General features: G+C 37.6%; 1 protein-coding gene across 2 annotated transcripts in view; it reads left to right on the forward strand.

Moving 5' to 3' along the window:
* Positions 1–18683, forward strand: part of Cltc (clathrin heavy chain) — a 64340-nt gene that overhangs the window by 28143 nt on the left and 17514 nt on the right. For both annotated transcript variants that reach the window (XM_090351134.1, XM_090351135.1), the window contains exons 8-17: positions 86–286; positions 1771–1923; positions 2338–2460; positions 4602–4739; positions 4975–5139; positions 5268–5448; positions 7015–7178; positions 12254–12379; positions 13218–13360; positions 15547–15781. In XM_090351134.1, the coding sequence (XP_090207260.1) occupies positions 86–286; positions 1771–1923; positions 2338–2460; positions 4602–4739; positions 4975–5139; positions 5268–5448; positions 7015–7178; positions 12254–12379; positions 13218–13360; positions 15547–15781 (1629 nt within the window). The remainder of the gene's footprint in view (positions 1–85; positions 287–1770; positions 1924–2337; positions 2461–4601; positions 4740–4974; positions 5140–5267; positions 5449–7014; positions 7179–12253; positions 12380–13217; positions 13361–15546; positions 15782–18683) is intronic.

The raw sequence follows: 18683 nt of genomic DNA on the forward strand, positions 1-18683 counted from the left end.
TTCCATAACTACACTAATTCTTCTATATACTAGTATTATAGTAAGTTAACGTATTTAAGGAACTTAACATTTTTCTTTCTTAAAGGGAATTCTTCGTACTCCAGACACTATCCGTCGATTCCAGAGTGTTCCAGCTCAGCCAGGTCAAACTTCACCTCTACTTCAGTATTTTGGAATCCTTTTAGACCAGGGCCAGCTAAACAAATATGAATCGTTGGAGCTATGTAGACCTGTACTTCAGCAAGGACGGAAACAGCTTTTAGAGAAATGGTTAAAGGAAGATAAGGTATATTGATTTTTAAATTAATTTTGCTTTGATTAAATATCATGTTCGCAAGTTAAAACTGTCTATATTATGCTGAAATGTGCCCATATGTTATCTATTCCCTATAGAAGTAGAACAAGATCATACATTTTGTAAAATGCATGACTTACTTAGTAGAGTACTTATTTTTATACATGTTGAGCTGAATCTCTGGTTTAGATTTTTAAGTGGTTCCCAGATTATTGTTTGATAGTGAATTCTGGACGTAAGTTCTTATTTTTTTGCTTTAGGAAAACCTTAGTGTAAGAAAACCTTAGTGTAGGATAAACTTGATTATGTAGTCATATTTGTCAGATTATGTGAAATTTACCTGGACATAGGGATGTAATCTTACCTCTTAGACTCCACACTTGGTAAGCATAATCATTACCACATACAAGCAACATCTTTCCATTTAGAACTTGCAAAATGTCATGAAAAATTGTATTTGTTGTCAGTTAACCTATTGCAATATTGAGTGAAAGTCGACCATGTTAGATCAGATGTTCAGTCACCCGAGGTTCATGCATACAGTCCAGCTACTTAAGAATCAGCGAGCAGAGGACCCTGTTGAGGTCAGCCTGAGCATTAACCATGCTCTGTAGTAGCTGGACACAATGGCATGTGTCTTTCATTTTATCTGTGTTGGAAACATGGCAGTCCTAGTCAGGTTGGCGCATGTATCCATGCAAGACCCGATTTGAAAAATAAGAAAGACAAAAAAAGCTGGGGGCATGGCTTAAATGGCCCCCAAAAACTGATCGGGCTGGGAGTTTGGCCTAGTGGTAGAGTGCTTGCCTAGCATGCACAAAGACCTGTGTTTGATTTCTCAGTACCACAAACTTAGAAAAAGGCAGAATTGGTGCTGTGGTTCAAATAGTAGAGCTCTAGCCTTGAAAAAAGCCCAAAGAAGTGCTCAGGCACTGAGTTCAAGCCCCAGGACTGGCAAACACACACACACACACACAGTTTAGCTGGGCGTGGTGGCTCTCACCTGTAATTCTAGCTACTCAGCCCAAAAAAATAAAATTTTCATTACCTGGCTTTTACAGGTATAGTTTAATAGTATAACAATTGCCCATATCACAGGAGTCTCTTGAATTGAAACTCCAATAACATAATGGAAAAAGCACTTGGGTTCTTTTTTGAAAATTTGGGAGCCCATGGACATACCTGAATTATTTTAGTAGATAAAAGTATGTGATTCTATCATAAAGTAGTTTCTGATATCCAAAAGCATGAAGTCCTTTTCAACTTTCCATCTTTGTTTTAGTAGGAGGTCTACTGAGACACTGTTACGAATACAGTATTAAGAGCCTACTAACCACAGTTCCTGCATATTTGTAAAATGTTTTGGGAAAGTGTATATTTTATGTAGCCACTATTATTTTAAGGGAACTAGTAAGAGCTACTCTTTTATGAAGTAGTTTGTGGATCACTAACCAATCTTTTCTTCCTTTGGACAGCTGGAATGTTCTGAAGAACTGGGTGATCTTGTAAAATCTGTGGACCCAACATTAGCACTTAGTGTGTACCTCAGGGCTAATGTCCCAAGTAAAGTCATTCAATGCTTTGCAGAAACGGGTCAAGTCCAGAAGATTGTTCTATATGCTAAAAAAGTGAGTTGAATGAGATTGATTTTCAATGTAAATTTATTTAATACTATTGAGAGAAAGTAGCCTGTACTGTTTGATAAGTTTTACTTTACTTTTTACTTTAATAGCCTATACTGTTTTAAAACCCTTAACCATCCTGTCTAGCTGTCATGTTTAGAAGTCATACTTCATTTTTTAGAATGGAGAAGACAATTGTTCCTACATAGGACCATGCAGGCCTATTAGCATAGCATATTTGAAGTAGTCATTGACTAAATTAACAAACTTCAAGTAGTGTCCTCTCCAAGGTCTAATTAAGGATCTTAAATTATAAATGAAGTTGTGCTTTCTTTCTCTAGTATTTCCAATAATGTAGAAAAGACCTATAAATGCTACAAAAACAAAACTGGCAAGGTTGAAATCTTTTTCCACTTATAGGTTGGATATACTCCAGACTGGATCTTTCTGTTGAGAAATGTAATGCGCATCAGTCCAGATCAGGGTCAGCAGTTTGCTCAAATATTAGTTCAAGATGAAGAGCCTCTTGCTGATATTACACAGGTAAGAATATTAAAATGTACTCTTTAATTCACCAAGATGGACAGTAGGGGCAATTTGACTAGAGGAAGTCTGACTTCAGACAATACTGTAGAGAATCAGAGCGTAGAAATTAAACCTATGTCTGTCTGTATACTTATTTTTTAGGGGTAAGTTTTTTTCTCAACTAGGTTTTTTTGTTTTTTGGGGGGGTTTTTTTGCTTGAACTCAGAGCCTGGGTGCTGTTCTTGTTTTTGTTGTTGTTGTTTTTTGTTTTGCTTTTTTGATCAAAGGTAGTACTTGACCACTTAAAGCCGTAGGGCCACTTCCCATTTTCTGGTGGTTAATTAGAGATAAGAGTCTCACAGAATTTTTTTTTTTTTTTTTTTTTGCTCAAGCTGGCCTTGAACCACAGTTCTCAGATGTCAGCCTCCTGAGTAGGTAGGATTACAGGTGTGAGCCACCCACACTGCTATCTAGTTTTCTATTCAGAATAGTCATCCAATATGTTACTAGGATTGGAACTTTGGGCTTTGTACTTGTTAGGCTGGTATTCTACCACTTAATCTGTATCTTCAGCCTTGATTTTAGAGTGTGTGTGTGTGTGTGTGTTTCTGTGTGTGTGTGTGGTGTTCTGGAGATTGAATTTTGGGCCTGGATGTTATCCTTAAGCTTTTATTTTTTTCTTTCGAGGCTAGCATACTACTACTTGACCCAATAGTTCTTCTTGTAGCTTTTTGCTAGTTATGTTGGAGTTGGGAGTCTTAAAAGACTTCTCTGCCTAGTCTGAACTATGGCCCTCTCGCCTACTGAGTAGGATTATAGGTATGAGCCACCAGGGACTGGATCCTATATTAATGTTTAGTTTTGATTTCTGTGATGATCTTGGGGCTTGACCTTGGGGCCTTGAGCCTTTTTGTTCAGGGCCAGTGTATTACCACTTGAACTATAGCCCACTTCTGGCTTTTTGGTACTTATTTGGTGATAAGAGCCTCATAGACTTTCCTGCCTTTGAACCATATTACTCAGATCTCAGCCTCCTGAATAGCTAGGATTATAGACATGAGGTACCAACACCCAGCTATATTATAGTTTTAAAACAGAAAGCAGGAAAATATATTTTAAAAATTAATATATGAAGACTGGGATATAGCTCTTGCTTAGCAAGTGCAACATACTGGGTTCTATCCTCAAAACCAAAAAAGAAAAGACAAAACAAAAACAACAACAACAACAAAACAAACTTCAAGCTGGGAATGTGGCTTAGTGGTAGAGTGCTTGCTTAGCATGCTTGAAACCCTGGATTTGATTCCTCAGGTACCACATAAACAGAAAAGGCTGGAAGTGGCACTGTGGCTCAAGTGGTAGAGTCCTACCCTTGAGCAAAAAAGAAGCTTAGAGACTGTGCCCAGGGCACTGAATTCAAGCCCCAGGACTGGCAAAAAAAAAAAAAAAAAAAGTTAAGTGTGAATGATACATTGCAAGAGACAGGCCGCTACCAGCTGGGGAAGGCAGACATGCAAAAACGAAGTTTTTCATAGTGTGTCTTTTTTTTTTGCCAGTCCTGGGCTTGAGCTCAGGGCCTGAGCACTGTCCTTGGGCTTTCTCAAGAGTAGCCTCAGCACCACTTCTGGCTTTTTTCTATGTATGTGGTACCAAGGAATTGAACCTGGGTCTTCGTGCATGCTAGGCAAGCACCCTACCACTAGGCCAAACTCCCGGCCCTGTGTCTTTTTTTTTAAACTGTCTGGTTAATGATTACATTCTTCAGGTAATGAGTGCATTACTTCTCGAACATTGATACCTTTTCTCATGTTTTTGTCCCCTTTTCCCTCCCCTCACCTCTCCTACAGTGTGTCCTTTTTTATGTTAATTAAAAACTTTAAATTGTTTACTATTCTATTGTTTACTATTCTATTATACAGTATCTTAAAATCTTTTGTAGTTGTTTAACTCAAAGTAGTAGTTCAACAACTACTTTGTTTTCTGGTACTGAAATTGAATTGAACGACCTACATTACTAGACAGATGTTCTACCATTTGAGCTACACCTCCCAGTCCTATGATTAAACTGAAACATCTGTGGTTGACTAATATTCTTTAAATCTAGTGTTTGGTATTTCATTTATGTATTACTAACAGCATTTTAATTTTTCTTCTTGTAGATTGTGGATGTCTTTATGGAATACAATCTAATCCAGCAGTGCACTGCATTCTTGCTAGATGCTTTGAAGAACAACCGCCCATCTGAAGGTCCTTTACAGACACGGTTACTTGAGATGAACCTTATACATGCACCTCAGGTAGGTGTTTTCATGCTTTTCAGGCATGTTTGTAACAATTGTTTTGTGATTGGAGTTTCATAAATTATTATTCAAAGCTATGAGGTGTTTATTCTTTATTCAAGAAAATAAATTCTTTTTTTGTACATATTTCCTGTACAAACTCACTATTGACTCTATGTAGTTTGGATATAGAATTATTGATAAAAAAGAGAGAGAGATGGCAAAATGACATCATCTTTTTATCATTGTATAGGTTGCAGATGCAATTCTAGGAAATCAGATGTTCACACATTATGACCGGGCTCATATTGCTCAGCTCTGCGAAAAAGCTGGCCTACTGCAGCGTGCACTAGAACATTTCACCGATTTATATGATATAAAGCGTGCAGTTGTTCATACCCACCTTCTTAATCCTGAGGTATTTAGTTTCTTACCTGTTATTTGTTATTAATTGGTATTCTGAAAAATGTATTTGTAGTACTGGGTGATAATGTCATACCATCATAACTTTCAACATTGTTTTAATTTACTTATTTTTCCCTCTAGTGGTTAGTGAATTACTTTGGGTCCTTGTCAGTTGAAGACTCTTTAGAATGTCTCAGAGCTATGCTGTCTGCTAATATTCGTCAAAATCTACAGATCTGTGTTCAAGTGGCTTCTAAGTATCATGAGCAACTGTCAACTCAATCTCTTATTGAACTCTTTGAATCTTTTAAGAGTTTTGAAGGTAATTAGAAGTTTTCTAAGAATTACATACGTTAACCAAAGAGAGGATTTGATTATAATCAGGCTATTGGAAATTCTTTCTAAACACTTAACTTGATGAAACATTTAAATATTTTGAGTTTATTACTTACAGGTTAAAGCTCTTACACAGCATTAATCCTGAGCACAAAAGCCCAGGGACAGTGCTCAGGCCCCAAAGTGCGCGCGCACGCGCGCACACACACACACACAGTTCGACTTTCAGCTTTTTTGGTATTTAATTGAAGATATGAGTCTCACAGTTTTTTCTGCTTGGTCTGGCTTGGCTTTGAACGTTGATTTTCAGACTCAGCCTCCTGAATAGCTAAGATTACAGGCATGAGCCACTGGTGCCTACCTGAGGAGCTTTTATTGTATCTTAGTTTTATCAGTTTGTAACTATTAATTTACTGGCACCAGTAGCTCATGGCTGTAATTCTTGATACTCAAGAGGCTGAGATCTGAAGATCACAGATTCAAAGTCAGCCCATCATGAATATCCATGAGACTCTTATCTCCAATTGACCACCAGAAAATAGGAAATGGTGCTGTGGCTCAAGCGGTAGGGTGGTAGTCTTGAGCTGAAGAGCACAGGGAGAGTGCCTACGCCCAGAGTTCAAGTCTCACCACCAACCAAAAAAAAAAATACAATAGTCCCTTAGATATCTATAGCTATTTAAATTTAAAGTCATTAGAATTTATTATTATTATTATTATTATTATTATTATTATTATTATTATTATTTTGGTGGATCATGTGGCTGGAGGTTGGCCTGGGCACTGTCCTTGAGCTCTTCAGCTCAAGGCTACCACCTACCCTCAAGCCAAGCCCCAATTCTCATTTTCTAGTGGTTAATTGGAGATAAGGATCTCAGGTTCTTTTGTGCCCAGGCTGGCTTTGAACCTTGATCCTTAGATTTCAGCCTCCTGAGTAGCTAGGATTACAGGAGTGAGCTACTTCGCCTGGCTAAATTTAAAGTTTTTAATGAGGCTGAGAATACGGCTTGGTGCTTGCTTAGCATGCATGAAGCCCTGCGTTCAGTTCTTCAGTACCATATAAACAGAAAAATCCAGAAGTGGCACTGTGTCTCAAGTGGTAGAGTGCTAGCCTTGAGCATAAGAAGCTCAGGGACAGTGCCCAGGCCTTGATTCAAGCCCCAGGACTGGCAAAAATCAGTTTAATTTAATTCAATTAAATGTAGTCAGTGTTCTTTAAATAGTATTTAGGTAAAGAGCATTACATCATTACAAAATTCCGTTGGACAGCACTGCATTATGTTTTTTCAAAAAATACATCTTTTCTGTTAATTATATATTGAAAAACATTGGTTTTATAGTACTTTCTTTAAAATTTCTCATGGAATATGGTATAATGTTTGTTTCTATTGATTCCTACTTATTTCTAACTTATAAAAATCATTGAATTGATTATTATATTCTGTTACTAAACTGGTTATTTCTGGGTTAGTACATTTTAGTGTTTTTTGAGTTATATGCTTTCTGTTATCTTTAATGTTTCTATGATTAATTTAGAAATTTTTTTTTTAAGGTCTCTTTTATTTTCTGGGATCTATTGTTAACTTCAGTCAGGACCCAGATGTGCACTTTAAGTATATCCAGGCAGCTTGCAAGACTGGGCAGATCAAAGAAGTGGAAAGAATCTGCAGAGAAAGTAACTGCTATGATCCTGAGCGAGTCAAGAATTTCCTCAAGGTAAGGGTTTTTGAGTTGTGTTTTCAGGTTGACTTGAAGATCAGCAGTTCTGTGGGGGTTTGGTCATAATTTGAAATACCTTTTTTTCTCCATAAATGTGAAAATCTTAGCATTCTCAAATTGTGTGCTGAGTTATTTCTTTTAAACTTAATCCTCTGTGGTTTCTTTTGCAATAAGGAAGGAAATTAAGTAATATTTAAAAATGACCATCTGTTTAAAGAGAAAAATAAAAGCAGAACCTCAAAGAATATCCCTCTCCCTCTTTTTCTCCCTATTTTAATTTTGGGAAGAAAGTATTTTTTAAGGTTTCTTTTTGCTTCAAGTGTATTTTAGAGTATCATTTAATTTTCTTTTCTTTCTGATTTGTTTGTTTTTGAGAGAAGATAGTCTAGAGTCTAGGCTGGCCTTGAACTCAACCTTCTGTATCAGCCTCCAGAGTGTTGGGATTTCAGGAGTGCACAATCAATCTGTCTGGTTTTGATTCTTTTTCCAGATTAACATCCATGTAGGACAGGCCCTGGTGGCGCACACTTGGGATCTTAGCCACTTGTGTGGCTGAGATTTCAGGATCACAGTTAAAACCAGTCATGGTAGAAAAGTCTGAGAATGTTATCTCCAGTCAGCTACCAAAAAGCGAGAAATGGCACTGTGTCTCAAAATGGTAGAGCATTAATCTTGAGCACAAAAGCCCAGGGACAGTGCTCAGGCCCCAAGGTACACACACACACACACACACACACACACACGCACGCACGCACGCACGCACGCACACACACCCCTTAGCCTTAATAATCATTATGAGGAAAAAATGGGTCAGTGGGTGGGTGCACCCCCCCCCCATTCCTGAGGCTCCAACTCAAAGCATGGGCACTATTCTGATCTTTTTTCCTCAAGGGTAGCACTATCACTTGAGCCACAGTTCGACTTTCAGCTTTTTTGGTATTTAATTGAAGATATGAGTTTCACAGTTTTTTCTGCTTGGTCTGGCTTGACTTTGAACCTTGATCTTCAGACTCAGCCTCCTGAATAGCTAAAATTACAAGCATGAGCCACTGGTGCCTAGCTGAGGAGCTTTTATTGTATGCAACAAAGTCAGTCAGATGGATATAAGTTGATGTCCAGCATGAAATCTGCCTTTTTCATAGTCAGACGCGTTATCCATTGCGCCACTGGCCCCCAGAAATCTGCCTTTTTCTAGGAAATAAAAAATTAAGAATTTCTTGTATTTGGCGAGGGAGTAATGTTTTAAAGATTCTAAATTCTTTAGAGAATGCCTAATGGCAGTTAATTTGTTTAAAATAGCTTTTTTTTCTTCTGGTGTTGTGGATCAAGCCTGGGACCCTGTACATGCTTGGATCTACCACTGAGTACATTCTTAGCCCCAATATTTAGCTTTTCTTTTAGTTTTATTCTCATACCTACTAGTTGTTTGAAAAAATATTTAAAATTTGCAGGTGTATATAAAAGGTCAGAATAATAAGAACATGCAGATTACCACCTTTTCACTGTGTGTATGTGTGTGTGTGTGTGTGTGTGTGTAATGATTTTAGACTTTATGCAAAGTATTGAAATGTTTGTCTTCTGGAAAATTGTTAGATTGGGGGGGAAAAGCCAGCTTTTCTCCCTTTTAGCTATCATTTGTAAATAGTCTATACTTGACAGATGTTCTTTTGAAGAATTTACTCTCTGGCCTTTAAGTGATATAACCCTTGACGTTTTAACAGACAAAGTGCTGGATTTAACCTACATTTTAGATTAAAAACATAAACTTTCTGTTTAATACCTATAATCCTGGCTACTCAGAAGGCTGAGATATTAAGATGCCAGATTCAAAGCCAGCCCAGCAGAGACTTATCTCCAATTAACCACTCAAAAAGTGGTTGTGGCACATTACCACGTGGACGTGGTCAAGTGTTATAGAGATACAACCAACAACAACAACAAAAAGATAAACTTTCAGGAAATGTATATAACTTTCTATTCAACATCAATATTGTAGAGAACTTGGTTAGTATGATGTTAGAACATGACATTTTTAATTGGCCAGGGCTGAGGATTTCTTTTAGAACTCAAAACTTTTTATGTCTACCAGGCACTGGTGGTTCATGATTGTAATACTAGCTGCTCAGGAGGCTGAGGGTAGAGGTTTGAAGCCAGCCTTCGGAGATAAAGATTCTTAGCTCCAGTTAACTTAAAGCAAGGTTTCTTCTATATTAGACCATTTACTTTTTTTTTTTTTTTGTGGGTCATGAGGCTTGAACTCTGCCTATGCTCTTTTCCCCTGAGCTCTTCAGCTCAAGGCTTCCACCCTACTCTCAAGCCAAGCCCCACTTGCGGTTTTCTGGAGGTTATTTGGAAATAAAAGTCTCCGGTCCTTTTGTGCCTGGGCTGGCTTTGAACCTTGATCTTCAGATCTCAGCCTCCTGAGTAGCGCTGGCTCTGAATTTTTTTTAAAACTATCTACAATATGTAGCTACTTTGCGTCTCATCATGACTATTATTTAAGATTAATTTAGGTGATACTTGCTATGAATTACTTCTGAATGTTATTATGAATATTTGGTTACCATTTTTATAGTAGCTGTGAGGAATATTGTTTGAGTATAACCTTTTCCATGAAGAGTATAAACCCCTGAAGTCTGGGGTAGTTCAGTGATGGAGCACTTGTATAGCATCACACAGACCTAGGTTTCATCACCAGCACTGTCATGAAAGGAAAAAAGAAAAACAAAGATTAAATTTAAATTGTTAATATCATTAGGCATTAAATTTATTGATCAGCTCTTCCTAAAAACTGTTTTTTTAGACTGATGATCTGCTTCTTACTACCTTGACTGTATTTTCTACCATTCTTTCTTGGAATTGCTTTATCACACCAGTGTCCTTGCTGTTTCTGGAACTTCCCCTAGCTCTAGGCTTTTCCTGTTCTAGGCTATTGCTTATGCTCTAAACTATTTTTTCTCTAAGACCTTGTTGACCTCCCTGGCTACCTTCAAGTTTCTGATCAATTGTCATAATATAGTGTATCTCAGGTTACCCTATCTAAAATAGAGCCTATCCATATTCCATTCTCAACTCTTACCCTGTTGTGTCATTATAACAGCCACGGTTGTGAAACATTATTTCTGCTTAATGGGATGCAGTTCTCTTGAGAGAATAGATTCTACATAGGTACTGAGCAAATATTTAATGATCTAATTCATGTTTTGAAAATCTCGATATGTTTATTTAATTCTAGTTTTTATATTGAAATTGTTAACTATTGTTACTGGAGATTAACCATTTATTAAACAGTTTAAAATATTTATGACATTACTTTCATCTCTAAACTCTAGTGCAGATTTAAGTAATTGGGAAAAATAGTGTATTGCTTATCCATATTTCCAATCTTGTTTTTTTTAGTACTTCTACTTGTTTTTAACCACAGAAACCTTAAAAACACTCATGCAAAGGGAATAGAATAGCAAAGCCATTTTAGATTACTTCTTTTTTTTTTTTTTTTTTTTGGCCCTGGGGCTTGAGCTCAGGATCTGGCACTGTCCTTGGGCTTTTTCCTCAAGGCTAGTGCTCTACCACTTGAGCCACAGCACCACTTCCAATTTTTTCTATGTATATGGTACCGAGGAATCAAACCCTGGTGTTTGTGCATTCTAGGCAAGCACTTTACTGTAAGGCCAGACTCCCAGCCTCATCTTAGACTATTTCTAAATATTTTTTTTTGTTTTTTGTTATTGTTGTTCTTTGCCAGTCCTGGGGCACAAAGTCCAGGCCTGAGCACTGTCCTTGGGCTTTCTTCAAGGCTAGAGCTCTACCATTTGAGCCACAGCACTATTTCTGGCTTTTTTTCTACGTATGTGGTACCGAGGAATTGAATCTAGGTCTTTGTGTATGCTAGGCAAGCATTCTACCACTAGGACAAACTCCCAGCCACTAAATATGTTTCTTACCTATTGATAACATACATATTTTATATTAAACAGGGTAAGATAGAAGACTTTTATATTGACCCAGTACATTTTTTATGTTCATTTAGAAGGAAAAATGTTACTTCAGTATTTTGCATGGGTAGATATAAATTTTCCTCTCCTTCCCTCCCCACCCCCCCAAGTCTTGAGGCTTGCACTCAGGGTCTGAGAATTGTCCTTGGGCATTCTCAAGGCTAGTGCTCTACCACTTTAGCCACAGCACTACATTCGCCCCTTTCTGTGTATGTGGTACTGAGGAATCAGGGCTTCATGCATGAAGAACTTAGGCTTGAGAATCATTAAATTTACCTTGCAGATAGCATTCATATTGGCTACCATTGGGGAAAATTATCCTGTTCAGTTCTCCTTTAGTAGAATATCTTTGAGGAATCATTTATTGAAGAATGTTTCACTGTGTATAAATGAATTCCTGATGGAAACTGTTGTTTTTTGTGCTGTACCTTATGTCTGTGGAATGTAACAGGACATGTATCAGGTAATGCCCAGTACAGGTCTTAATTACCTGTCTATAACATCTTTTGTGTCAGTCTATAAGTAGGATTGTAGTTTGGTATTTGTAGCAATAAAAGCAATTGGCAATTTAAAGATGTTTCTTTAAATGTTCTTTTTAATTTTTGCCTTTTTCTTATTAATAGCAACATGTGGTATATTTAATTTATGGCCATTAACATCATGCTGCTCCTTGTGTAGGCTTTATTATGATAGAGTGTTAGAGGCTGGCTTAATAGCTTGGGTTTGGGGAGGGATAAATAAATCATTTGTTTGGAACAAGTGTGAGCCATTCGTACAGTATGTTTTGGACAATAATAGCTGTAGTTATTAAGTCGGCTGTCAAATACAGTTGAATGGGATGGTTTTGTAATATGAGCCAGTAGTGGTTTAGTGAAAGGTATATGTGGGAAGAACCTAGTATTTTGTTGTGTAAATCTAAGTATTAATAAAATATACTAAAACTGGGATGAGCACATTGTGCCTTGGGAATATTTAATAGAAGAAGCAAATTTATGTGTCTCCCATTGGCATAGAATAGATTTTACATAGATTTGATAACTTCTAACAAGAAAATTCAGACTTTTGTTCTTTTTTCAGGAAGCAAAACTAACAGATCAATTGCCACTTATCATTGTCTGTGACCGATTTGACTTTGTCCATGACTTGGTGCTGTATTTATATAGAAATAATCTTCAAAAGTATATAGAAATATATGTGCAGAAGGTAAGTAATAGTTATATAATTTAAAGGTATGTTTTTATAATGTTTAAAATTTCATAATTTTGAAAATCTTTATCCTTTGGAGACTTGTACTTATTAATAAGAGTGGTCTCCTAGAGTACCTTTCAACATTTCTTTTTGTTGTTTAGAATATACGAACAGAACTGTTACAGTTGAGCAAATCTAGTGGGCTCCGGTCATTAGGCTTTGAGGTTTCACTATGAAGGTCCACAACTCCAAAAGTGAAGTTGAACCATTTAAAGTATGGAATTAGAAAGTTTGTTTTCTAACTCTAGAAGTAGGCAATCTTTCTACAGTTCTAGACCTTTTTTTTTTAGATAGGTTCTATAATCATTCTTTGAAGTTACCCTTCTTTATACTTATTGTTTGTAGGTATCCTTAGGTAACCAGTTGACCAGGTCAACAGAGAATATGATATAAAGTGCTATTAGACCATGAAGTATAGTTTTATCTGAACTTCTGCCAAATTCCATTGTCTGGCTACACTTTTTTAAACTGTTCATTATTGATGTTAAAAATTAGACTGCTGGGTGTGGTGGCTCACACCTGTAATCCTAGCTACCCAGGAGGCTGAGATCTGAGGATTGCGATTTAGAGCCAGCTCTGGCACTAAAATCCGTGAGACTCTTACCTCCAATTAGCCACTAGAAAACAAAGTGGCACTGTGACTCAAAGGGTAGGGTGGTAGCCTTGAGCTGAAGAACTCAGGGACAGCTCCCAGAGTTCAAGCCCCATGACCGACCAAAAAAAAGGAGTTAAAGGAGAGGAATGCGTTTTAGTGTTTGACTTGGTTAATACATTCTTTTTTGTTTGACTATAGGTGAATCCAAGTCGACTTCCAGTGGTTATTGGAGGATTACTTGATGTTGACTGCTCTGAAGATGTTATTAAGAACTTAATTCTTGTTGTGAGAGGTCAGTTCTCCACTGATGAGCTTGTGGCTGAAGTTGAAAAAAGAAACAGGTATAGTACTGCTGTTACCTTCATAACTGGGACAAATTTATAGCCTTTTTTTTTTTTCAGCATGTTACCATGAATATATCTGGTTAGGTGTCTCAGAGCAACTCAGTAATACATGGAAGATAAGCTGATAAATTGAAAACAAAACCTGATCAGTTAGCTGACTCTCAGCTTCCCTTTTTTAATCCTGTGGTTCAAATTCATGGTCTCAGACCAAGTAGTATTCTCCTAGTGAACTATATCTCCTCACTTCTTTTGCATGTTCATAATTACCAACTATGTGATATAATTCATATTCTTTGATCCAAGTAGGCAGGAATCCTCTTTTTAGTTACTATATAATAGCAATATATATATACATATATAGATAGATAGTGTTTCTTTTGAGAATAATTGAGCAAAGAGTTTGCTGTGGCACTCTGAGTTAAACTTACTCATTTATAATATATCTTAATATGGTAATATAAATTGCAAATTTTGAATATAATGATTCTAAAAAAGTGTTTTTAACTGAAACACTTTGAGACATTGGTGTTGGAAAGTATTCAAATAATCATTGGAATTATATAATAGTGAGAAGTTTACTAAAGCTCTATGAGAGGATATCAACAAAACCTGTGGGCTTACAATTTTAATCTGACATAGGGTAGTGTCCCTGGTAGCTGTATTTATAGAATTTATATCAGAATGTTTCGGAGTTGGTGCGTGGCTCATACCTATAATCCTGCCTACTCATGAGGCTGAGATCAGAGGATTGCGGTTCAAAGCCAGCCTGAGCACTAAAGACTCTTATCTCCAATTAACCACTAGAAAACTGGAAGTGGCACTGTCACTCAAGGGATAGGGGCGGTAGCATTGAGCTGAAGAGCTCAAGGACAGCGCCCAGGCCCAGAGTCCAAGCCCCACTTGACCAAAAAATAAAGAATAAGAGGACTGGCTCACACCTATAATCCCAGGTATTAAGGAGGTTAGCCCAGGTAGAAAAGTTGTCTAGACTTCATTTCCACATAGCCAGCATAAAAGCAGAACTAAGGTATATTTCATGGTAAGCCCTGACCAGCAAGTATAAGACCTGAATTCAAATTCTAGAAATGAAAAGAGATGGGGGAAAGGGGCTTGGAATGGAGACATATACTGATATTTGAATGTTTTTAAGTCATAAACAAAGTGTGGAAAAAAAACATTCAGTTGAGTTTTAAGTCTAAAGCCTACACTTAGATAATTTGATATTGAAGTAACAAATTATGTTTTGGTTAATTTAAGTATCTAGGTGTGCTTTAGATAATCCACAATGGATTGCTTGTGGTGGTTATGTTTTTGAGAGTTTTTATTTAGTACTCTTATTAAAAATGTGGCATATCTTTACTCTGATGGAATTGTTCCTTGCTACATAAATTTGATAGCCAAAGTAATAGAATGATGTCATTTAATATTTAAATGTAAGTAAGAGTCTTGGTCATCAGGACCACTGAAATGTAAATGAGTAAAACCCTGACCTCTGGTTTTCTGCTGATAAACTGGAGAGGAGAGTCTCATGGACGTTTTAGTGCCCAGGCTGGCTTTGAACCACGCTCTTCAGATCTTGGCCTCCTGAGTAGCTAGGATTATAGGCATAAGCCACCGCACCAGCCTTCTCCAAGTTTTTTCCCCTAAAATTAGATAATTTTAATCAGCATAATCTATGAATTAATACTTTTATATACAAGATATAAGCAGATACATTGGAAAAGTAAAAATCAGTGTTCATTTTACCATCTGTGAAACTGAGCAACTTAAGGATCCATTCTAATTTCCCTGTTTGTAATAAGATTGCTTCAAGTTAAAAATAATGACTAGAGCTGGAAGCCGGTGTTTCTAAGAAACACTAGAAATGCCACTGTGGCTCAAGGGGTGGTAGGGCAGTAGCCTTGAGCTGAAGAGCTCGGGGACAACACCCAGGCCCAGAGTTAAAGTCCTAGGACTGAGACACCCAAACACACACACACACACACACGCACACACACACACACACACACACACGCACGACAGATGAGGGTCAGATGTAGAATACTTTGCTAACAAGCATGAGGCCTTGCAAAGCAAAAGAATGTAATATGAGAGCACATCATAAACAATAAGATACATATATAGTGCATTATGACTGTGCTGATTATAATAGAGTATGTGTGGCTTTGTTTTGTTTATACTAGATTAAAACTGCTTCTGCCTTGGCTAGAGGCCAGAATTCACGAGGGCTGTGAGGAACCTGCTACTCACAATGCATTAGCCAAGATCTACATTGACAGTAATAACAACCCAGAGAGATTTCTTCGTGAAAATCCCTATTACGATAGTCGTGTTGTTGGAAAGTACTGTGAGAAGAGAGATCCACATCTAGCCTGTGTCGCTTACGAACGTGGCCAGTGTGATTTGGAACTGATCAATGTGAGTACTGTTAACCAAGTGTGTATGGGATGGGTGTCATTCTAGCACATTTTGAGAGATTTTATTTTAGTCAATGTGGAACATTTTTAGAAGATGGGTACTCTTTTTCAAATTTTTATTTGAAAATTACTATGAAAGGAGTTCAAAGATAAACATTTTTTGTGCCCTTTTTTCTGTATCACTTTAACCCTACTAGCTTTGCCATTTATATTTCCTTACCCTGTTACACATCCTCATAAACGTGCACATACCAGTCATGCATGGACACTTTTTTTTTTGGTGGTTGTGGGGCTTGAACTCCGGGCCTAGGTGCTATCCCTTAGCTCTTTGGCTCAAGGCTAGCTCTCTGTCACTTTGAGCCACAGTGCCACTTCCTGTTTTCTGGTAGTTAATTGGAAATATGAGTCTCAGGAATTTTTCTGCCCAGAATGGCTTCCATCCACATCCTCCAAACTCAGCCTCTGGGTAGTTAGGGTTACAGATATGAACCACCAGCACCCAGCTTCAACACATAATTTTTTACCATGAGAACTAAACTGCATATTAACTTTGAATTTATTACTTAAGACCACAGTATATACCAGCTAGTCAGTATGACATTGGTACGATACTTTAAAAATCAATTATATTACTTTTTTTTTAGTTGGTCATGGGGCTTGAACTCTCTGGGCTTTGGCATTGTCCCTGAGCTCTTCAGCTCAAGGCTGCCAACCTACCCCTGGAACCACAGCCCCACTTCCTGTTTTCCAGTGATTAATTGGAGATAAGAGTCTCGTGGTCTTTTGTGCCCAGGCTTGGTTTGGGTTTAAACCTCAATTCTCAGATTTCAGCCTCCTTTATAGCTAGGATTACAGGCCTTGCGCCACAGTGCCCGGCTACAGTTTTTATCTAGTTTAGGATAAATTTGTGTGTCTCATGTATTTTGTATGAAGTAGTCAATTCTGTTTGGATCCTTTTTGTAAGATGAAGTAGACATAGCAAAGTTTGAATATTAAAGTGTTCAGTTAAGTAGCTATTAGTACTTTTAATGTTGTAACATTACCTTTACCTAGTTCTAATTTTTCACTACTTTGAAAGAAAGATCCTATTTATTATACAGCTTCTTCCTTTATTCCTTTCCCACATCTTGTTTCAACCATCAAACATGTTCACTAACTCCATTTGCCTATTCTGAATAATTCATATAAACGTAAAGTCAGTCTCTTCCTCTGCCTCTTCTTTTCCCTTTCTTCTCCTCATAACCAAATAAGCTACATCCACACCTATCTCTTTGAAAAAGTAATAAATAGAATACTTCTTCCCGGTGCCAGTGTGCTGGCTACTCAAGAACTTGAAATCTGAGAATTGTGGTTTGAGTCCAGTCTAGGAAGAAAGTCCATGAGGTTTTTTTTTTGTACAGTTAACTAGCAGCAGAAGTAGAGCTGTGGCTCAATTTGCCTTGAGCAAAAATGCTAAGGGATGGAGCTGGGAGTTTGGACTAGTGGTAGAGTGCTTCCCTAACATGCACAGAGACCAGAGTTCAATTCCTCAGTACCACATACATAGAAAAAGCTGGTGCTGTGGTGCTGTGGCTCAGGTGGTGGAACACTAGGCTTGAGAAAGCCCAAGGATAGTGCTCAGGTCCTGAGTTCAAGCCTCACAACTAGCAAAATAAAAAAGAAAGAAAGAAGAAAAAAACTAATGGACAGCATCCAAGCCTTGAACTTAAGCACCATGTGGTCATTCCTTCCCTCTTTGTGATGTCAGTTTTCACTGATTGGTTGATTGATTTGACTTTTTGAGACCAGATTTTGCTGTGTAGCTCTGGCTGGCATTGGGAGTCATAGCCAGATGCTTGTTGCTGATGCCAATATTCATAGCTACTCAGGGGGCTGACATCTGAGGAAAGTCCATGATACTTTACCTCCAATTAGCCACTAAAAAACCAGAAGTGGTGCTGTGGCCTAGAGTAGTGTGGCATTATTAGCCTTGAGCAAAAAGAGCTCAGGGACAGCGCCCATGGTCACAGTTCAAGTGTCATGACCTATGATTATGAGATCATAGGCTTATGACAACAGACAATGCTAACTATAATTACTCTTTATTTTAGTTATGTGAGTAGATGCAAATAGCCTATTGTCCTAACATAGCATCTATTCTTAAACTTCTCAATGTGTTAATTGAAAGAGGTGATTTCCCTTTATTTTCCATTAGTCCTCTTGTATTCATAAACTCATAAATGTTTATTTTTTTTGTGCACTATATTCCCTTACTGTTACGTTTCTTGATACTAAAATTGTCTATTTTGCATGAGAAGAGCGTCTTTAATCCGGCTTTTGTGCTTTTTGAACGCCCTATCTCCACAACTATAGGATTTTAGCTCAGGCTGACCTGGGCAAAAAAGCAAGACCATATCTCAAAAATAACCAGGACAAAAAGGGTTTAGAGGAATGATTCCAGCAAAAGAGTATACAAAGCCCTGAGTTCAGACCTCATTATTATCCCCTATGCCCCAAATCTAATGAAACATGAAAGATATGAAGGTAAGCCAGTTCTACTTAACATATTACAAAGTTTATAAAGAAGTTTAGTTCTCTTACTTGAATAGAATGTACAAACATAGATCCAAAATAAGGATGCTTTTTTTTTTTTTTTTTTGCTAATCCTGGGGCTTGAACTCAGGTCCTGGCACTGTCCCACACTTTTGCTCAAGGCTACCACTCTGCCACTTGAGCCACAGCACAACTTCCATCTTTTCCTGAATATGTGATACTCAGAAATCAAACCCAGGGCAATATGCATGCTAGGTGAGCACTCTTACCACTTAGGCTACACTCCTGGCCCACGGGTGCTTCTTAAAAGAAAAAAATTAATTCTCCCTCCCACCCACCCCCACCCCAGTGAGTTGAATTTCAGTGATAAC

Source organism: Megascapheus bottae, chromosome 17, assembly GCF_031878675.1.
Source record: "Megascapheus bottae isolate mThoBot1 chromosome 17, mThoBot2.hap1, whole genome shotgun sequence".
NCBI classification, from domain to species: domain Eukaryota; kingdom Metazoa; phylum Chordata; class Mammalia; order Rodentia; family Geomyidae; genus Megascapheus; species Megascapheus bottae.